This window comes from Pelophylax lessonae (assembly GCF_965119305.1).
Source record: "Pelophylax lessonae genome assembly, chromosome: 4".
Lineage (NCBI taxonomy): Eukaryota > Metazoa > Chordata > Amphibia > Anura > Ranidae > Pelophylax > Pelophylax lessonae.
This window is the reverse complement of record NC_138771.1, coordinates 52,130,576-52,153,643: the sequence shown is the minus strand read 5'-3', so window position 1 is coordinate 52,153,643 and position 23,068 is coordinate 52,130,576. Positions and strand designations below refer to the sequence as shown.

General features: G+C 44.2%; 1 protein-coding gene across 1 annotated transcript in view; it reads left to right on the top strand.

The window, feature by feature from the left end:
• The window catches only part of TICRR (TOPBP1 interacting checkpoint and replication regulator), a 120,256-nt gene that overhangs the window by 74,373 nt on the left and 22,815 nt on the right, over positions 1 to 23,068 (top strand). The window contains exons 17-19 of the mRNA XM_082255118.1: positions 3,949 to 4,010; positions 9,809 to 9,949; positions 21,838 to 21,965. Coding sequence (XP_082111244.1) covers positions 3,949 to 4,010; positions 9,809 to 9,949; positions 21,838 to 21,965 — 331 coding nt within the window. The remainder of the gene's footprint in view (positions 1 to 3,948; positions 4,011 to 9,808; positions 9,950 to 21,837; positions 21,966 to 23,068) is intronic.

Genomic DNA, 23,068 nt, shown 5'->3' with positions numbered 1-23,068 from the left:
TGTCCGTCAATGAACAATAGAGAAATTGGGATTTTTGTCAACGTAAAATCCATTTATCTTTCGTTCATTGATTTACACAGCTCCATATCTTCTTTGACCCTTGGGTTATGCTGCTCTTCATTGGAGTAAGAATAGGCGGAAACAAATTTGACCCCGCCCATAGGGCAGCCCTAGGGGCTATACTCCAACTTTCTGCTATAGGACTTCAGTTTTTCTTCTGCCTTGTCAGGAGAGGGGACCTAGCTGGCGAGCGAAACGCCTCGCGAGGACGCAACCAACTGGGTCGCGGCTTAAACCGCAGCGTACCTCTGGCCCACAGCACCCCCCATTACAAGATGGGGAGGTGATATGCTCGGAGTGGTGCCTGCCCGGTTCCAAAGGTGTGGAGAGTAGCGTCCCCTCTCCTCAGGGGAGAGGTCCGTTTCCACAACAAAATTCCCCAGTTCGGCCCCCCATGCGTCCTTCCTACCCTAATGGCACCCCCCTCTGCCTCACTTGTGGGGTTACCTGCACTAGCTATTCCTCAACCCCTAGTCCCCTTCCTGGGGTGGCTGTGCTGATTTGGTGTGGGATGTGAGAGAGTTGTGACTGGAGGGGAGGGGGTGGGAGCGCACTGCGGTGGCTCCATTTGCCATTTATTATGTGCTGTAATGCTCTGGAAGGGGGTCCATAGCTAGGCCCCTCTTGCAGGATGAGGTACCTGAAGGGTCCAGGGGATCGCGTGGCTCCGCCATTTTTTTTATAGCTGCCTGCATGGGAGCTTGGCAGCCATGTTTGTGTAGTCCAGCGGCCATGTTTTTGTAGTTTCCCATTAAAGTCCATGCAATGGTCATTTTCTTGTAGTCTTTGGGAGCAGTGCTCGGCGGTGGGCCTCTAGCGGCGGTACAGCGGTTTCCTCTTTGGCCAGCATGGATTCTCTGTCTGTCTCTCTCTCTCTCTGTCTCTCTCTGTCTCTCTCTCTCTCTCTGTCTGTCTCTGTCTCTCTCTCTGTCTCTCTCTGTCTCTCTCTGTCTGTCTCTGTCTGTCTGTCTGTGTCTCTCTCTCTGTCTCTCTCTCTCTCTCTCTCTCTGTCTCTCTCTCTCTGTCTCTCTCTCTGTCTCTCTCTCTCTCTCTCTCTCTGTCTCTCTCTCTCTGTCTCTCTCTCTGTCTCTCTCTCTGTCTCTCTCTCTCTCTCTCTCTCTCTCTCTCTCTCTCTGTCTCTCTCTCTCTCTGTCTCTCTCTGTCTTTCTCTGTCTCTCTCTGTCTCTGTCTCTCTCTCTCTGTCTCTCTCTGTCTCTGTCTCTCTCTCTCTCTCTCTCTCTCTCTCTCTCTCTCTCTCTCTGTCTCTCTCTCTCTCTCTCGTAGTGGGGAGTTCTTGGGGCTGTATATACTCCCTCCATGGGGTCTGCGTCCACGCACCTTGAGTGCTCTGACAGTTAGGATGAGTCCTTTTCCACTACATCTGTGCAAGAGAAGGCACTTGTGGAGGCACTGATTGTATCAGTGCAGGAAACTTTAAAAATGGAGGACACAGATACTGCTGCGTTGGCCGTGCCGGTGCAATTTGGTCCCCGCAGACCTTCCAAGGCAACAAAGGTGTTTCCCTTTTCCGCCTATTTCGACGAGATTGTCACTAGTCAGTAGGGTTCCCTGAAACGCATGGCTGGGATTCCTAAGCGTTTCACTAGGAGGTATCCCTCTGAGGAGTCCCTCCTAAAGAAACTGACAGTCTGACCACTGGTGGAGTCTCAGGTTTCCAGGTTGAATAAAGGCACTCTGCTCCCAGTGGAGGAAGCTCCGTATTTTAAAGACCATGTAGACAGGAAGGCTGAATCTCTAGTCCGCTATCTTTTCACCGTGGCAGGTTCAATTTTGAGGCCGGTGTTCGCCATAACCTTGGTCTCTCAGACCTTACTGGAATGGGCAAAGCTTCTGCGCCAGGATTTGGAAGGGGGTCAACATCCCCCTGAGTTTGCAGCCCAGTTGATACAGGGGTTACAGTATATCTGTGATTCTTCTCTGGACGTGGCCCCGTTGGCCTGCAGGGCGTCTGTGACTGTGGTGACCCTTCACCGCATGATTTGGCTGAAATACTGATCTGCGGACCAGGCTTCCAAAAAGGTGCTGACGGATCTTGCCTTCATGGGAGATCATCTGTTCTCGGGGCGTTTTCTCCTGGTTCTTTTTCCGTGTCCAGTCTGCTGGAGTTTCTACAACAAGGTGTAGATCAGTGTTTAGCTCTGGGCACCCTCAAGGGCCAGATTTCCGCCTTGGCAATATTTTTCCAATGGCCGTTTGCTACAAATTCCTTGGTTTACACTTTCGTGCAGGGAGTTTGCCTTTTGGCTCCTCCGGTGCAGTCCCTGGTACCTCCGTGGGATCTCAGTTTGGTACTGTAGGTACTTCAGAAACCTTCTTTTGAAAATATTCCTGAACTTCTGCTCGCTCTGTCACAGACGGCGGCCTTTTTGGTGGCTCTTCTACGCGTAGGGTGTCTGAGTTGGCTGCGTTGTCCTGTCATTCACCTTACCTGGTGGTTCATGGGGACAAAGTGGTGTTGCGACCCTGTCAGGCATTCTCCTAAGGTCGTCTCCGGTTTCCACTTGAATGAAGACGTTGTGTTGCCTTCTTTGTGCCCTAAGCCAAAACATCCTAAAGAAATTGCCTTGCATTCCCTGGATGAGGTCCGGGCAATCGGGGTGTACCTGGTGGCGACTGAGTCAATTAGAAAATCTGATTCTTTGTTTGTCCTTAAGGATGGATCTCGTAAGGGGCAGGCTGCATCTGCTGCGACCGTTCCAGATGGGTCAGGCAGACGGTGGTGCAGGCCTATTCCATCTGGTGATAGGTTCCCTTTTCCCTGTTACGGCGCATTCTACAAGGGCGCTTAGTGCCTCCTCGGCCTTCCGTCATCAAGCGTCAGTGGACCAGGTGTGCAAGGCGGCCACGTGGTCATCTGTACACACATTCACAAAGTTTTACAAGGTGGATGCATGTACTTGCATCGGCAGATGCTGCGTTCAGCAGCAAATTTTTGCAGGCTGCTGTTGCAGAGACTCCTGCCTCTTGAGGGTGTATTTTTTTCTTGGTTGGTGAGCTCCAGTTGTTCCTGCTTGAGCTCCTGGTTTACCTGTTTGGCTGTTTAGCCCCTTTGGGAATTGTGTATTGCTGTGTTTCCCACCCCTCATATTGACACTGCTTTGGGAAGTCCCAAGGGTCAAAGAAGATATGGAGCTGTGTCCGTTAATGAAAGAAAGAGAACTGGATTTTTGTCTTTCTGTAAAATCCTTTTCTCTGATGTTCATTGACAGCACCCACCCCTCTGAGTTGGGTTATGTATTCTTTTGGCTCTGCTTGTTACAAAACTGAAGTCCTATAGCAGGAAGTGGGAGAATACCCCTTAGGTTGCCCTCTGGCGTAGTCCAATTTGTTTCCGCCTAGTCCTACGCCTATGAAGAGCAGCATAACCCAAGGGTCAAAGCAGATATGGAGCTGCGTCTGTCAATGAACTTCAGAGAAAAGGATTTTACGGTAAGTACAAAAATCCAGTTTTTCCCTGATGTTCATTGACGGACACAGCACCCACCCCTCTGTGGAGTTGGATTTCTTCTGACACTGCTTGTAACAAAACCGAGTGCCTATAGCTGAGAGTGGGAGTATACCCCCTGGGACTGCCCATAGGTGTAGTCAAGCTTTTTTCAGCTTGGTATCCTACTCCTGTAGGGGGCAGTATAACCCAATGGTTAAGAAGATCAGGAGCTGTGTCCGTCAATGAACAGGGAAATTGATTTTACGGCAAGACAAGTCCCATTTTTTTTTTTTACTTGTTGGCTATTATCGTAAAATATAATGAATAAAATTGTTGAGTATACAGTAAGTTAAATCTTGGATTTTAGTTGCAGCACCAATGCATAAAAATCCCTGTGCCCTACAGTAAGCTAAATAAGTATTCCCTGCTTGCTTCCACAGGTGCAGTGAATCTACATCTGATATCAGCATTGTTGAGGAATCTCCAGAGAAGGATTTCAAAGGTAATCCTAAAAGGAATTGGACCAGACATGGGTGTCCTTTTTAGGCAAATGCTAGAACTTATCTAGACTTGCCTGTTGCTGTTGTCACCAAGTGTACATATCAGGCATTACAATGTTAATTTTTGTGTGATCCCTTATGTATATATTTTATGTAGTGTGAACTGGAATGTATTTGCATGTGCTGCATACCTTTTGGAATTCTGCTTACTGTACCTGGTTCACAATTTCGAAGTAGAAATGGAGATCTAACAAAACGTACAATAATGAAACGTCGACTATACCTTTTTATCCTTGCTGCCAAGGCCCTGCACTTCACTTAAAATTTAGGGTGGCCTAACCATTTTGTTTTTTTTTTTTTTTTTTTTTTTTGCAATTTCTCACATTTTATTTTTTTATATTTTTTTACTTACAGCTTTTGAAGTTTACCCCCAAATCATGTATTTTCTAAAAGCACTTGTAGAATAAAAGGATGGTGTTACAGATTTTGTAGGTCCTGGTATAGTTGCAAGTGTTTATCAAAACAGTATTTTTAAATTAAAAATACACTAAAATTAACATTGACTCACACAAACACCATCATTTATCAAATTCCAACTAAACCTAAAAAATGGAGATAATTTATACATTTTAAATTGTGCCTTTTTTGGGAAACTGTGAAAACAAAAGGTATGCAAAACTTACTAAGCAACTTGCACAAAAATTCTGGAGTTGGCTTCACACCTTTTGCATTGTGGTAATTCCCGATAAACGGTACTGTGTGCATGCTGCGTTGGTTTGCGTTTTTAGAATAGCACTGGCATACGTTGTATTGTGTAACAATGCATTCAAAGCACTGCCATGCATAGTTGATTGAACTTAATTTTAAAAAAAAAGAGTAAAAAGCACTGTGATGCAATCTAGCAGCACATGTGCACATCGCACACCAGTGCATGCATTATGTGCACCATAACGCATACCCACTGCTGTAAATAGGCCCTAAGCGTGTCGGTGCACCACAGTGCTCCAATACACGTGCATCACAACAGTGTGTGTAGTGTACACATGTATGGTTTGTGGGTGCGTAGTTTGTGTATGTCTAGGGGGAGTGGTTAGACCTCATTCACCTTGCTCCAAAGGACCAAATAGCGTCAAGAATAGGTGTATTACTGTGCCAGGAGTCAGATGTTTGTGTACAGCCATGAGCAGCAGCCTGTACAAATCAGTGACAGGCTGATGCATGTAACCACTCATCAGTCTACGTCCAGGGCCACTTGTCCATTCCTGTATATGCATGTAACTGCTTAGATTGTGGTTACATGGGTACTACAGAAATATGCTGCTTCTTGGTGTCTGTTGCTCCTTTTGCAGTGAGTAAGGCCTTTTTTTAATTTTTATTTATTTTCTTTAAACAGTAATGAGGGATTTTGGGAAAGATTGGATCCAAAGCCCCTGATACTTCCCTTTTCTGACAAAGGGTTTCTCTTCTGCAGCTGGGCATTCACTGATGAACAGGAAGCTCTCTGTACGGAGTACTTCTTTTTATTCACAAATTGAACTGAACACTAAGGTGTACAGGAGTTATCAAGCCAAAATTCAGATGGTTCAACAGGAACCTGCCAAATTTTGATCCATGTATGAGCACTCTGCTTGTACACAAGTTGATCTGTCAATCTTCTTTCAATTCTGAAAGGGGGACATTGGCTGTGAGCACTGAGTGGATGCTAGTTTTCCAGCATATCCCTTGGACAAAAGACTGGCTTCTATCAGACGGACCGCTGTACACACAGACCAAAAGTTGGCTGGTTCCTAGTGAACCCGCTGATTTTCAGACAGTGGGTTGATTTACTAAAACTGGAAAGTGCAAAATCTTGTGCAGCTCTGCATAGAAAACAATTTGCTTTCAGATTTTTATTGTCCAAGCTTAGTGATTGTAAAGTTCTTGTTATTTAAAAAAAAAAAAAAAAAGCATGTTATACTCTACATGCTCTACATACTCTACCTGCTCTGTGCAAGACTTTTTCACATAGCAGCCCCTATTCTCCTTTTCTGGGGTGCCCCGGCGGCGCTCCTGGATCCTCCTCTTCATCGGGTGCCCCGCTCATGAGTCCCGCTGCTGCGTCCGTTGACAGACAGCAGGACTCGACCCCGCTCCCGTGTCACTGGATTTGACTGAACGCAGTGGAGGCCAATGGCTCCTGCTGCTATCAGTCTATCCAATAAGGACCCAAGACTGCGGCTGAAGCCGCTGGGCTCGTGCTCATCGTAGCACATTATGACTTTACTTTGCAGGGGGGGGGGGAACCTGAAGATCAATATCAGATGGCATGTAAAATACATGTAGTCCAGAAAAGGTTGTGACTATAGCATAGTCATACATTCCAGCCAGTTTTCACTCTGAGATTGCAAACATTGGTGACATGAACATTTGCTATGCCTTCTGTTTAAAGCTCCTCCATGTATGGTTAAAGTGACTGTAAAGTCTCGTTTTTTCTTTGTTTAAAAAAAACCAAACATGTCATACTTACCTGCTCTGTGAAGTGGTTTTTCACAGAGCAGCCCAGATCCTCTTCTTGGGTCCCTCTTCGGTGCTCCTGGCCCCTCCCTCCTGTTGCATGCACCTACAGCAAGCCGCTTGCTATGGGGGCACCTGAGCGAATCTCTCTCTCTCCTCCTTCTCCTTCTCCTCCTTCTCCTTCTCCTTCTCCTTCTCCCTCTCCCTTTACAACTCTTATTGCATAGAATGCATTAGGATAGAAAAAACCTTCTGGCCTAACAACCACTTAAAGGCTACTGTGGACTTGGAACAAGGGAACATGCTGACCCACATTTTTGCAGCCACCGATTCAGGGGCGTTTTTGGTTAATTTGAAAGAATATCAAGTGGGATAGTTCAAGACGAATTCATGAAAATTGAACACAATTTAGGAGGGTGGTTGTGTTCCCCCATGTTACTTTACATGCAAAGTTTTGGTTAGTTGGGAAGCTACTTTTTTTTTTTTTTTTTCCTGCACTCCAGGTCAACAGTTAAAGTGGTTAAAAGCAGAAGGCTTTTTATCTTAACGCATTCTATGCATTAATATAAAAAAACCTTGAGTGTGCAGTAGCCCCCCTGATGATTACCTGAGCCCCATCTGGATCCAACGGTATTGCATGAGAGCCTCAACTGTCCGGGACTCTCCCCTGATTGGCTGAGACTCAGCATTGCACCCGATGATATCAGTCAGTGAGCCACTGAGAGAGATCTGTGGCTCGAGCTGCGGCTTGGTATCTAAATGGAAACACTGAGCAGCGGCTCTGCTCGGGTGCACCCATAGACAGCTGCTTGCTGTGAGGGCAGGAGGGAGGACCCAGGAGCGCCAGAAAGGGACACGAGAAGAGTGGGATCTGCTCTGTGCAAAACCACTGCACAGAGCAGGTAAGTATACCATGTTTGTTATTTTTAAACAACCAAAAAAAACAAGACCTTAATATTGCTTTAAATATAGGGTTGAAAGACCAGTGTTTACTTATCTTATGATGTACACATTTTTGCTAGTCTGTAAGATCACTCAGAGATCCTAGTTTAGTGTTACTGCTTCCTGAATTACATCATTGGATACTAACTCACTGTCTTAAGCTGGCCATAGACGGTTCAAATCTTGGCTGGTTCAGCAGGGATCCATGTATGGGCACAAGAAAAATCAAAAATGCTCCGCCAGAAAATGATGTAAAAATAAATATGAAAATATCAAATAAATAAAAGAATAAAATTAACTGTGAAGTCCCATTGGTCACAAATGTATACACCTCCGTGAACGTGATCCTAAATAGAAAATCCCAGTGATCACAGGTGTACGCTCCTGAATCCACCACCAAAAAGTGTATATATAAAGCCTCTCGCCTCACCGACTGACCCAAGGGTCAGGTACAGCAGTCCCCTCAGGGGTTAACAGGTGGATGACCAAATCACAATATGGGAAGGAGTGTGTACTCCAAAACCTGGCTCCGCTAATCACAGGTAGATACCAGTAAGGAGAGCGGTGCGTGACTACAAACCAGGCTCCACTAATAATCAGGCAGATTCCATTCAAGAAAAACGGTGCATGATCCAGGAATAAACATCACCAATTCTCAGGCAAATCACAGGCATAGAAAATAGAAGCAGGGCAAATCTAGCGCTCTCAGTATATTAACAAATAGATGATTTATTAAAATTATACACCTACAAAGAACAGCACTCAAAAGTGCAATAATTCTGGCAGTTCCACAAAAGGGGAAGGAGAGGATGTGACGTCTCGCAGACAGGCTCCGCCCCTATACGGGTTACATCAGCGCATCCAGCATTGACTTTGTCAGTAGGGGTCAACACTGGATGCGCCGGCGTAACGTGTATAGGGGGCAGAACCTGTCTGCGAGAGGTCACATCCTCTCCTTCCCCTTTGTAGAACTGCCAGAATTATTGCACTGTTGAGTGCTGTTCTTTGAAAGTGCATAATAAATCATCTATTTGTTAATATACTGAGAGCGTTAGATTTTTTTCCTGCTTCTATTTTCTATGCCTGTGATCTGCGTGAGAATTGGTAATGTTTATTCCTGGATCATGCACAGTTTTTCTTGGATGGAGTCTGCCTGATTATTAGTGGAGCCTGGTCTGTGGTCACACACTGCTCTCCTTACTGGTATCTGCCTGTGATTAGTGGAGCTGGGTTCTGGAATACACACTGCTTCCCATATTGTGATTTGGTCATCCACCTGTTAACCCCTGAGGGGGGCTGCTGTACCTGACCCTTGGTCATTCTTGGGTCAGTCGGTGAGGCGAGAGGCTTTATATATACACATTCTGGTGGTGGATTCAGGAGCACACTCACAAAGGCGTACACCTGTGATCACTGGGATTTTGTATTTAGGATCACGTTCACGGAGGTGTATATATTTGTGACCAATGGGACTTCACACTTAATTTTTATTGAATATATTTGATATTTTCATATTTATTTTTACATTATTTTCTGGCGCAGCATTTTTGATTTTTATTGTACCTTTATTGTGGAGGAAAATCCTATAGTCTATGGCCAGCCTTAGGAGAGGATAGACAGGTGACATAGGAAGCTGAATTACTGAACCAGGAAGATGATTTGTTTGGCTGTTGTGTCAATCGCAAGATTGGATGTTAAGAATTACAGCTTCTTTTGGCAGGTAAAACGAAATATATTTACAGTACAGCTCTGTGTTTTACCCAATTTTAAACCAAACATTTCCCGTATTGCATCTTACCAATCCTTAGATGTAGTGTCTGCATTAGTTTTTCTTTTTTTGCTTTTTTCACCTGATAATCCTGCCAGGCACATACATACTTTATTAGAGTGCCAACACTCTGGATGAAGGAGCAATCAAAACGCCTTTGGACAGCAGCATTGTCAACTTGGGGGGAGGAGAACGTTTGATGCACTAGTAAATTTAGATAAATTGAAGCCAAGCGCCAACTAACACTTTATAAGCAATTACCGCAATGTTTTTTTTTTCCCCTTTTGGGATAAGTGTTACAGAAATTAAAGCTGACCCATGTCGGTGGAAAATGGTTTGTCTCAACGCCCTGCTACATTTGAAGGGCAGCTTGTTCTGTTGAAAACCTGGCAGGATCACCAGGTGAAAAAGTAAAAAATCCTAAAGAAAACTAATGTAGCCATCACATATAAGAACTGTTAAGCTTCAGTATATTAAATGTTTGATTTTGTGTTGAATACCACTTTAACGATTTGCCTGGGGTTTCACGTTAATATTTTTTATAAGTGTAATGGATTATAGTTGTATGACCGGATTTACATTTGCCTACTCTGCTAGATGTCCGTAGAAGCCCCCGCATTAAGCAGCTAGCCCTTTCAAGAAGAAATTCTTCTACTTTCTATGCTTCACAGCCAAAATCCCGTAATCTGGAGAGGGTTCATTCAGCCAGCCAGCAGCTCCTTGCTGAAAATAAGAAAGGTAAGACGCTTTTTGGGTATTTTAGATTTTTTCTTTTTTTTTTTTTTTTTTTGTATTTCATTTCAATAGATTTTTATTGGGTTTTTAAAACACAAAGTAATTCACAAGTTCTACAATAGTGGCATGTAATAAACAGATGCATCAATATATTTCAATTAACATGAAGAAAAAAGGGAAAATAAAACAAAACATCGGGTATGATAAAGAATAGACTTGGATGAGACATATATTGTTTCCTAGTTTATCATATTCTAACAGATGCAGAGATTTTCCCTCTACCTTATTATCTGAGTGTTGCTTTTCTAGTTTGACCTTTGCCTTGAGTTTGGTACCAAGTGGTCCAGGGAGCCCATAGTTGTTGTTCCCTATCGTATTGGGCGTCCTTTGTTGTAATTAAGAGCTCATATGTGATGTGCGTGGGTTAATGAAATGACATCCTCCAATGTTGGGGTGTTGCTTGCTTCCCAAAGCCTGGTTATTGATAGTTTAGCTGCAAGAAGTATGTGTATAGTCCACTTACGATATGGCTGAGGAATGATGTTAGAGTTAAGATTGAATATGGCCAATTCTGGTTGGCATTTTAACACTAGTACCTGGATATTAGTGAAAAGACATCTTCCCAATATATGATTGTAGATGGGGGCAGTCCCAAAAGTATGTGTTTTAATATTTCCTATTTGACCGCACCCCCTCCAAAAGCTGGGTGAGGAGTTTCCCCTGAATTATGCCATTATGGACGGGGTTAGATACCGCCTTTTGGGCTATTTTTTGTATCATTTTCCAAAGGATTACACACAAGGTGTACTTGTAGATTGATTTGAACGCTAAGAGCCATTGAGATGGGGTGAAGTTTGATTCTACGTCTAGTTCCCATTTAGTCAGTGATGGTGTCATGGTAAATGTCTTTATCCTGTAATTCCTGATATATAGTTAATATGCCCTTGATCGTGGGTCTGGGTGAGTTTAAGTAATTCCATATTGGCGCCCTGATATGGGGATTCTGGTTGAGGCAGTGAACTATCTGGAGATATTGGTAATAGTCAGTGTACCTGAGGTTGAAGTCTTTTTTGAGTTGGGCAAATGATTTGAGATTCCATTTCATATATAAGGAGCCTATTGTGGTGATAGGGTCTGTGACCCATGTTTCTAGGCGTATGTCAGGAATGAGGCATTTGAGCATATCAATAGGAGGATTTAGATTTACAAGGGGAGTGTCTTTCCAGATACTCATCAGTAGTTTTTTTTTTTCCATGCTAATACCGATGCTTTAATTGTTGAGGAGAGGTAATTTTGGTATATTCGCTTTCAGTGGTCTACTGAGGAGCCATAGTTTAATGTTGTTGTGTGGTATCGTTGCGCGTTCCATGTCCCCCCACAACAAAATAGAAGTTGGGAAGAACCAATCCTCCAAACCAAGGTCAGGCAGAGACGAGCCTCCTATTGACCGTTGTTTTAGAACTGTTGAGTACTTGCTACAAGGTTTCTTGCCTTGCCATAGATATTTGCTTAATATAGTTTGTAATGATGTGAAAAAATAATTTGGAATGCATATTGGAAGGGATCTAAGTAGGTACAGCAGCTTCGGCAGTACTATCATTTTGAATGCTGCTAGGTGACCAGCCCAGGAGAATTCGAATTTTGATAGGGATTGTAATTCCATTGCAAATTGTTGTTTAAAGGGGGTAAAGTTAGAGTGGAAAAGGCGTTTAGTTGATTTAAATAGGGTTATACCTAGATATGTTATTCCCGTGTCGCTCCATTGGTAAGGAAGGGTTGAAGAGAGTATATTTCTGGTTATCCCATCTAAGCCTAGGTCCTAGATAAGGGACTTGGCGTCATTGACTTTGTAGTATATTGCTCCAAAGTTCGTCAAAGTGGTTTGGATTCTGGGAAGGGGAGGTAAGCGGGTTAGTGACCATTATGATCACATCTTCGAATAGGTTTATGCGATGGTCTGTGTTCCCTACTTTAGTGCCTGATATGTGTGGGTCCGATCAAATTTTTTTTACCAGTGGTTTAATGACCAAATTGAATATCAGAGGGGACCAGGGGCAGCCCTGTCTTGTTGTTTTCGATATCTGAAAGGGTGTTGATATCATTTCATCTACGTACACCTGTGCTGATGGTTTTTTTTATACAAAGCTGTAATAGCAGACAAAATGGTACCCGAGAACCCGAATTTGTTCAGTACTGCCTCAAGGTACCGCCAATTGACCACGTCGAACCCCTTTCTCTGCATCCAGCGATAGAAGCAGAGAAGGTGTCCCAGTATGTTCTGCATAGTGTACCATGTTTATCAACTGTCTTGTTGTGTCTGTGGATTGTTTACCTTTAGTGAACCCAGCCTGATCTTTATGGATTGAGGGCATGTAGATCCTCATTCTTGTCGCTATTATCTTGGCGTATAGCTTAATGTCTGTGTTGAGCAAGGAAATTGGGCGAAAAGTTTGGGGAGTATTAGGTTCCTTGACAGGCTTTGGGAGTGTTCTAACTAGAGCTTTAAGCATCTCAGCCAAGAAAGTAGAGGTGGAGGTCGCATCATTAAAGAGTTGACACAAATGTGAGGCCAGGGTGTCCCGAAGCAATTTGTAATATTTCCAATTAAACCATCTGGGCCAGAGGATTTACATTGTGGAAGGGAGTCAATGACTGTGGTAATTTCTTTTAAGGTAAATGGAGTATTGAGTTCAGCCAGTTGACAAGGGGGGGGGGTGAAGGAAGTTTAATTTCATCCAGAAACTGGTTTATTAGTTCCGGAGGGGGATCTTCTTGAATATTACATAGGGAGTTATAGTAATAACTAAAGGCATTGGCTATTTCCTGGGGGTCTTGAAAAGCTTCTTTAGTGTTGGGGTGGTATATATTAGGGATCTTGAACTTGATGCGTTGTCCCTGAATCCGCCTCACCATGGCCTTACCTGCCTTATTGCTAGTGTAGTAGTAATTTGCTTTCAATTTATGGTTGCATTTTTCAAAGGAGTCTAGCAATATTTCCCTAAGTTCCCTTCCCAGGATCGCAAGTTTTTTTTTAAGGTCAGTTGATGGTTGGGATTGGTTTTGCATGTTAAGTATTTTGATCTCATTGGTGAGACTATCTATCTGTTTTGTCCTTTGTTTCTTTGTCTGAGCGCCCAACTGCATAAGAACCCCCCTGCTAAACGCTTTATGTGCTCCCCAAAGGGTTGCGAACTCTGACACCGACCCCACATTTTGTTTGAAAGAATTCTGTTACTTGTTGTTTTAAGGATATGGCACATGTCAGTGTTTTGAGGATTCGCGCATTGGCTGTTCAAATTTTGTGTACTGGGTTTGGTTTAGAGAGGAAGATAGTGGTGCTCATAGGAACGTGGTCGGCCCAGGTTATGGGTGCAATGTCAGAGTCCCCAACCCGCTGCAATAGCCATTTGTCTGTCAATATTTAATCAATACAAGTATAGGTGTTGTGTACAGGAGAGTGGTACGTATAGCCTCTTTCTCCGGGGTGATGACAACGCCATACATTCTATAAAGTCATCATTGATTAATTTTTTCATTGAAGAGTGTTGTCTGGCAGTAGGGTTGGATGTGTTTAGTTGATGGTCCGGTAGTATATTGAAGTCTCCGCAAAGTATTCTCAATCCTTTTTGGACTTTGCGTATCTTTTTAAGAACTCGATTTAGGAAGGACCACTGCCGACTGTTTGGAGCATATATGGCGGCTAGTGTGACGGTAGAGCGGTCGATCATGCAGTTCAGTATGGTGTAGCGGCCATTACTGTCAACTATGGAGCTTAGGAGGAGGAAGTTGAGGGAGGGATGTATCGCAACAAGAACGCCTCGTGCTTTCTTGGGCCCCGATGCTTTAAATATGTGGGGAAAGTCTGTTTGCAGGCAGGGGATGCTCCTTCTTTTTTTTTTTTTTTTCTTTTTAAGTGCATTTCTTGTACCCATAGAATTTGACACGAGTAGGCTTTAGCAGTGTTCCACAGTGTGGCTCTTTTAGCTGGGTGATTGAGTCCATTGGTGTTTTAGAGAGAGAATTTTAGTGTCATTTGTTAGGTGTGGTGTATTGCTGACGTGGTACTTACAGAGGTCTTGGTATCCGCATACTGTTGTGCTTGTTGTGAGTAGGTAAGCGAGTACGATTCTTTTGTTTCTTATTAGCCTTCTTCTTGAAGGCAGTAGAAGCGTCTTGTCTCGGTGCGGTGTAGTTGGTCCCAGATGTACTCTGTCTAGATCCATGGAGGGAACAGAAAAGAAAACAGAAAAAGGGGGGAAAAAAACTAGATAACGATACAAACAGAAGTTATATAGATGTGGTGAACTTCCTCACTGCAAATTAGGTGTGGGGTAAAAGTCACAAGGCCACTAGGAGCAGCAACTGAGCAGAACGTGGGTATCATGCTCCACAGTTGAAATATTCAGTGGGGTACCTGCCGGTTACGTTCAGGGGTCGCTTGCCATTGTGGAGTGATTTTCCCTGGGGGTTTTTTGGCTCCTTCAGGTGCCATTGGTTCCGGAATGATGCCCCATGTGTGTAGCAATTCCATGCCTCTCTCTACTTTAGCAATGGTATAGGAGGTGCCATTCCTCTCCACCAGGAGCTTAGAGGGTTGCTTCCAATTGTAAATTATCTTGTGGTTACAGTGCCTTAGGTCTCATTAGAACATCCCTTGGAATAGCTTGAGAGAGAAAGGGAGGTTTGAGTACTCAGTGTATGCGATCGTTAGTTCAATGGCGGACGCTTCAGGCAGCATCTTGGAGAACAGGTCTGTGGTGAATTTTTGTAGGTCTTCTGATCTGACCGCTTCAGGAATCCCCCTAAGTTTGAAGTTATTCCTCCTAGAGCGATCTTCTAGGTCAGCTAGCTTTGCTTTAAGCCACTTTCTTTTCTCCATATTGTCATCGTGTGCCTCCGTTTATTGTAATAGTCATTTCTCCCATTGAGTCCTCCTATAGTATGAACTCTGTCCCCTAGAGAATATAATTCCCTTGTGAATTGTTTGGAGAGCGTCATTGTGTCAAAATGAAGTGAGTTGTGAAGGGGAGGCAGCATTTCTTTAAGCTGTGTGTCTATCACAGGTTGATTTGCCAAGGGGAATGATGCGATAGAGACATTCTGGAGGTCTTGGCCTAAGTGACTTGTCATTCTGGCTTACCTCCAGGGCTTGTTCTAGGTGATCCAGTTTCTGACGAGATTTGGCTGGGCTGCCGCAGGTCGGGCTCAAAGACGGCTCTCTGGTGGAGGAAGGAGTGCGGTCAGATCTCCCCGCAGCCACAATGGAGTCGTCCGGCAAGTCTGTGTAGTGGCCTCTGTGTGAGGAGGAAGAAGCCGCATGTCCGGCGACATCTTGACTGCTTCCTTGTGCCAGCTGGGAGAAAAAGACAGTCAGTTTGCGGGGTCCCCTTGCCTCCTTTTTCCTGGACATGGTTCCCGGTATGGTAGGTGTTTCCCCCACTCTTAGCTGGTAGTTCGCTGTGGGAATTAGCTGGTTTGTCACTGGTTTCCCCGCTCATGCTCCAGGGCTCTCTCCCTAAGCTGCCATTCGGCTCTCTCGCTGGCCACGCCCCAAGAAGGTTTACACTTTCAACATTACGAGATTTTTTTGTCTTTTGAGAGCAAAAACCCATAAAGCAACCTTTACAAGAAAATGTGAACACAATCTTGTAGGAACTACAAGTACTTGCAGCGCTCTAAAAGGCAGCGGAAACAACCCAGAAAAATTAGATACAAATTATTGCATAAATATTAAAAGTATATATGAAAAGCAATTAAAGTTCCTAAATCTGTTTTTGGATGAGCAGATGGAGATGAAGGCAGCAAGGACACACATACAATGGCTGCTCCACACCAAGGATATGGGGATGTAAAAAGCCTGTTGACGGCTCCACTGGTCAGCGTGGTTCAGCACATACAGCTCTCGAATGTCAGGACGGACTGTTCATAGCTGAAGGGCACAGAGAGGGACCCGCTCACGGGTAATAAGCCAGTGGCTTCTTTCTCACTTCGTGCCAGACCTGGGAGGTGATGACACGAGTACGTAAGACAACTAGGGGGTGGGCCTCAACTCGTTTCTGAGGCTCTGTCTTTTGTCAAGCTAGCCTGCCCACAGGGAAAGAGGAACATAAGAGCTGTCAGGCAGGCCAGCGTCCGCCAATCAGGAATCAAGACGGGCGGAGCCAGTTGTCAGGCCTTGCTGACAGCATGGGAGACCAGCCAAAAGGGCGACCAGCCAAAAGGTGTACTACAGAGCTACATCAACCCACTTCAACAAACTGGTATAATAGGGAGAAAGAGAATCCAAGATAAAAGACAAATAAAAGGCAAGGCTAGATGGAAATAAAATAAAATTAAATATATTTTGGTGCTTAGCCATGCAACTATGTCCAGGTCCTGACAAGGTAGAATGGTGGTCATATACTCTGAAAAATTACCGATAAGCTTACAACAGAATAAAGATTATTCGTAAAAGCTCTGTGATTGACATTATAAAATTAATTTATTCAATATATTGAAACATTAACTGCTAATGCATACAGTGTTAAAACACTATAAAGCAACATTCCCAAAAAAAAATAAAAAAATCATATTTACTACAAATATCTTCATATATCATTAGTCATTGTAAAATTGTATTGAGACCCAAATAATAGATTAAAAAATCATAGTCGTACTGATAAGATATAGTATATAATAATACCAAGATTAGTATACAAATAGAATAGGGTAGGGAATTTTTGCGGAATATCCAAAACAAAACATATAGAAGATATGTGACTCCTAATAGTACCATCTTAGAAGGCATTTATTATAATTTGTAGGTGATAATCTGAGCTATGGATGGTGGTAAATAGAAATAGTTGTGAACAACCCAGGGAGTTAGATAATGGTGTTGATATCAATCAAGCTCTTCATTAAATCCATTGGGTGTAAGGGTGTTGAAAGTGAATATCCAAAATGTCTCCCTACTGCTAAGCTGTTGGAACCCTTCTGCTAGCGATTCAAAGGGATCAATATATTTGACTACCCAGACTCTGAAGACCCTCTGTGGACTTGCAGTGCTCTGTGAGGGACACTGTGTCTAGGGACACTGTGAGCCCCACTGCCATACTCCATAAACCACCTGTGCTCTCCAAAACAGGCCCTCGCAGACTGGATAGTGCGACCCACAAAAGGGAGGCAGTAGACCACATAGTCTGTAGAACAGGTGAAGAAACTTCTTAAGGAGTAGGTTCCACCCGTAGCGTCTTTCGTTTTTTTTTTTGGTGTTGAACACATCTTGCGCTTTATTTTTTTACACTGAAACATGCCTGTCAACTAGCAAAGCGTAGCAATGGGATGAGGGAGGGGGGGGGGGTAGGTGCTAGGTAGTGGATCTTACTCAGAGCTACTCACTTTTTGACATTCTATGCTTTTCTAAATATTATCTTGGGTCTATCAGTAAGGACTGGACCTTGTTTGGGATCCTGGAGTAATATGCCCTAGTTCTTTCTGATGATCTCCTTCTGTTAATGCCTTTAGTGGTATTGACAGCTCAAAGACCTTGATACATACAAACTGAAACTGAAGGCCCTGGTTGAGTCGGCCTACCATAAGATCATCGCTATAGGAGAATTTAATTTCCTATGTAAAACTATATCTGTACCCATACTTTTACCTACCTAAGGACCATAAAGATCCCACCTGTCGTCCTGGTAGACCTATTGTTGCAGCCATTTAGAGCCTTACTAGTGGCCTGTCTCAATATATAGATCTTTTTCTCCAGCCCATCATCCAGTCGCTTCCTTGGTATCTTCGGGATTCCTTGCATTTGTTAGATACTTTGTCCAACTACACATTTGAAGACTCTTACCATTGGCTACATTGACGATGTGATTGTCATTTGGGATGGGCCACCTTCTTCCATCATTTCCTTTGTCAACTATTGTAACAGCAATCAGTTGGGTCTTTTCTTCACTTGTGTGGTGCCCTGACTTTGTAATCTTCCTTGGATCTTGAGTTTTCACTTTCGGTGGGACAAATTATATCCAATACCCATTTTAACCCTCCGCAGGCAGCTCCTATCTACATTTCAATAGTTGCCATCATCCCAAATGGGTTTACAATATTCCCAAGGGACAGTTCTGTAGGCTGAGAAAGAATTGCGCCCTCGATGCTGACTATGCACAGCAAGGTTCAGTTCTGAGGGACATATTCTTTGTCAAGGGATATAACTCAGATTTAAATCCCTTGTCAAAGGCTTACCAGGATTGCCAGTCCATTGTCCCAAGAGATGGCCACACACTATCTGTGACCAGTTCAGATGTTAAATTCATTACTCAATACCACTATCCGGAACTAGGTCCAGTCCTTGTTTATAGACCTGGTATCATACACTGCTCAAAAAAATTAAAGGAACACTTTTTAGTCAGAGTATAGCATCAAGTCAAACTTCTGGGACATTGGTCTTGTCAGTTAAGTAGCAGAGGGGGTTGTTAAACGGTTTCAGCTGCTTTGGTGTTAATGAAATGAACAGGTGCACTAGATAGGCAACAATGGGACAACCTCCAAAACAGCAATGGTTTTACAGGTGAAGGCTACTGACATTTTTTTCCTGAGTAACATCGTTCAGCCTGACCAGTTTGGTGGGTCAGTGATGGTCTGGGGAGGCATATCCATGGAGGGATGCACAGGCCTCCTATATGCTAGACAATGGCACCCTGACTGCCATTCTGTATCTAGATGAAATCCTCGACCCGTTGTCAGACTCTACGCTGGTGCAGTGGGTCCAGGGTTTCTCCTGGGGCACAACAATGTCTGGCCTCATGTGGCGAGAGTATGCAGCCAGTTCCTGGAGGGTGAAGGAATTGATACTATTGAATGGCCCCCACGCTTACCTGACCTAAATCCAGTAGAACACTCTGGGACATTGTTTCGGTCCATCCGACGCCACCAGGTTGCACCTCAGTCTGTTCACGAGCTCCGTGATGCTCTGGTTTAGATCTGGGAGGAAATACCCCAGGACACCATTCGCCATCTTATTAGGAGCATGCCCCGATGTTGTCAGGCATGCATACAAGCACGTGGGTGCCATACAAACTGAGTACTGTTTTGAGTTGCTGCATTGAAATTTCACCAAAATGGACTAGCCTGCTGCATAATTTTTTCACTTTGATTTTCGGGGTGTCTTTAAATTCAGCCCTCTGAGGGTTGATCATTTTTTTATTTCCATCAAACGATGTGCCATCCTTTTTTTCCTAACACATTACCCAGTCCATATCAGTATAGATATCCAGCATGATATTTTTTTCCCATTGCGATCTGATGTGTTTTCAAAGTGTTCCCGTTTTTGAGCAGTGTATATCAAAAAGCACGAAATGTCAGAAATAAAGTAGCTATTATTTAGGGATGCACCGAAATTTCGGCCACCGAAATTATCGGCCGAAAATGAGCCTATCTCATTTCGGCCGATAATGGGTTAACATTGCCGAAAATAATGGCCGCCGTGGAGAAGGAGGAGGGCGCAGCGCAGGGCAGGCTTTAAAAGTCCCGCCTCTGGCCGGCCGTCCGCCTCTCAATGACGTCCCTACTACTCTGTGCATTAGTGAATGGACATACCAGGCGGGAGGGCGGGGCGAGCGGCCACTATAGATATTACTATGTGATCCTTCCCTGTGCATCCCTGTCAGCCTGTCCGTGTCAACTATGTGTGAATGAGAACAGAACTGACCTAACACCGGGCGGGGGGGGGCGGGGCGAGCGGCCGCTATAGATATTACTATGTGATCCATCCCTGTGCATCCCTGTAAGCCTGTCAACTATGTGTGAATGAGAACAGAACAGAACTGACCTGACACCGGGCGGGGGGAGCGGCCGCTATTAGCTGTAACTATGTGAGCGCTTCACTTCCTTGTCAGCGGAGATACATGCCTGTCAGGGAAGTGAAACGCTCACATAGTTACAGCGAATAGCGGCCGCTCCCCCCGCCCGGTGTCAGGTCAGTTCTGTTCTGTTCTCATTCACACATAGTTGACAGGCTTACAGGGATGCACAGGGATGGATCACATAATAATATCTATAGCGGCCGCTCGCCCCGCCCCCCCACCCGGTGTTAGGTCAGTTCTGTTCTCATTCACACATAGTTGACACTGACAGGCTGACAGGGATGCACAGGGAAGGATCACATAGTAATATATATAGCGGCCGCTCGCCCCGCCCTCCCGCCTGGTATGTCCATTCACTAATGCACAGAGTAGTAGGGACGTCATTGAGAGGCGGTGTCCCCGGCCAGAGGCAGGACTTTTGAATGAAGGACACCCGAGGAGGGGTAGCTGAGGCAGTGGGGGGGGGGGGGGGGGGAGAGCTCTGAGGCAGCTTACCAATGATATTTGTATTATGAAGCATGAGGGGTTAATGTATTGTCACTGCTGGTCACTCATCTATTAGTGACTGACCAGTGGCAGGTAATTAACCCCTTTGTGCTGCATTAGTGCAACCAGTATCAGTGCAACCAGTGTTAATTAACACTGATACTGGTTGCACTAATGCAGCACAAAGGGGTTAATTACCTGCCACTGGTCGGTCACTAATAGATGAGTGACCAGCAGTGGCAATACATTAACCCCTCATGCTTCATAATACAAATACCATTGGTAATTAAATTAACCTCTTGCCAACCCGTCACAGTACATATACTGTGACAGGGTGGCAGCGACAGGTGTACGCCTGCCTGTTTTTGGTGTATGTCCCTGTTCTATCCATTTTAATTTTTTGGGGGGGAAAAAGTCATTTTCGGTTTTCGGCCAAGGGCATCCTGCATTTTCTGTTTCGGTTTCGGCCCAAAATTTTCATTTCGGTGCATCCCTACTATTATTACTATTATTATGTTTATAATTAAGGTTTTAATACATTTGATTAATTGTTTCTATAATGTCCCTACCCTATTCTTCATGTATACTAATTTTGGTATTTTTCTATATCTTATCAGTAGGACTGATTTTTTTTTTTTTAATCTATTATTTGGGTTTCTCAATAAAATTTTACAATGACTAATGATATATTATGAAGATATTTTTAGTGAATATGATTTTTTTTAATGGGAATGTTGCTTTATAATGTGTTTTAATTTAACACTGTATGCAAGAGTAGTTAAGGTTTTAATATATTGGAATAATTGATTTTATAATTGCAATCACAGAGCTACTAAGAAAAATCTTTATTCTGTTGTAAGCTTATCGGTCATGTTCGGAGTATATGACCATCATGTTACCTTGTCAGGACCAGACACATTAGTTGCATGGCTAAGCACCAAAATATATTTAATTTTATTTGATTTTATTCCATCTATCCTTGGCTTTTCTCTGTTTATCTTGGAATCTTTCTGTCCCTATTATACCAGTTCCTTGTAGCGGGTTGATGCAGCCCTTTATTCCTAATCAGCCCTTTTGGCTAGTCTCCCACTCTGTCAGTGGGGCCTGACAACTGGCTTCGCCCTTCTCTATTCCTGATTGGTGGACGCCGGCCTGCCTGACTGCTCTTATATTCACCTTTCCCTGTAGGTGGTCTAGCTTGACAAAGGAGGTGGGGCCTCGGAAACGAGTTGCGGCCCGCCCCCTAGCTGTCTCACGTATTCCTGTCATCGCCTCCCTGTTCTGGCGAAAGGGCGCAGGCTTGTTACCCGCGAGCGGGTCCCTGTCTGTGCCCTGCAGTTATGAGCAATCTGTCTTGACTTTCGAGAGCTGTATGTGTCGAACCATGCTGACCAGTAGAGCTGTCAACAGGCTTTTTACATGTGAGTGATCACTGTTGAATAAAGTGTTACTTTTGCATCCAGATTCACCTGGTGCCCTGCTCTTGTTTTTGCATTTAAAAACAAAATCACCATCAAATGCCTTAAGACTGGAATAAATTGTTATCTTTGTTGTATGCAGGAAGCGTGCTCGGTACTGAGGCAAAAACTCCTAAACGTTTACTTTTTGGAGAAGTGCTTGCGTTGACCAGTCCTCCAGCAAGAAAGGCGAGAAGAAAGTTGCTGAGCGATCCTGAACATTCGGCACAGGTAGGTACCAGTAGTGATGGCTAAAAAGCAAGTTGAATAACTGAACACAAAAGGGATCATAGTATGTCAATTACTCACATGCTTCATTCTAGTCAAGGGTCTTGTACAGGTGACCTTTTTAGCCTTGACAACTACTGGATGTTGGGCTATCAGCAGCATGCAGGAAAATCTTAAGATTTCAGAGCTGCCGATGAAGTCATCTAAATTTCCACCTTTTTATCAACATGCCACACTTGTGAGTGGGTACGGAAGGTACAGCATGATTCCCACATCTTAAAGCATGGTGGGCTCAAATCAACTCATTCTGGATTTAGCGTTTCAACACAAGATGGCAAGACAAAAGATTAAACCTGACTGATCACTAGGGGCAGCGATTCTTTCCATCTCTTTTGTCTCCCAGGTGCGTTTGTGTTTTTTCTTTTCAATGAATAGTCTTCTAAATTACATAGTAATCACACGGGCGGACCGATCGGGTCCGCCTGTTAGTTTTTTTTTAGGCAGACCCGATCTGACCCTCCATCATCCCCAATGGAGCTTTGGATGTAAACGGACGTGCACCCGAACACCCACAGACATCCTATCCACAAAAAAAGACAGATGAAACTTGGATAAGCGGTCTGTTTACATCTGACCTCCCATAAAGGACAGTGGGCAGTGTCTGCTCTACATGAGCAGAGCAGACATGGACCAGCCCATACACCTGCTCAGCAAGGATCAGCTGAAAGATTCAGATTGTAATGGTATGCCTTGCAGGATCTGTACTCTGTTGTCAGCAGGTGTGACAAGCTCTGTTTAAAGTGGTTCTAAAGGCAGAAAGTTTTTTACCTTAATGCATTTTATGCATTAAGGTAAAAGACCCAGGTGCAACCCCCCCACCTCTCAGCCCCTCTAATACTTACCTGAGCCCCAGCTTGATCCAGCAATGTGCATGAGAGCAGCAGCTCTCCTGTGTCTTGTTCTTTGTCTCACACAGCAGCAGGCGCCATTGGCTTCTGCTGCTATCAATCACAACCAGTGAGCCAACGAGTGGGGAGCGGGGCCAAGCCACACTGTAGGAATAGACCAGGTCTATTCACCGAAGAGCGGGGCTCGGGAGCGAGCCT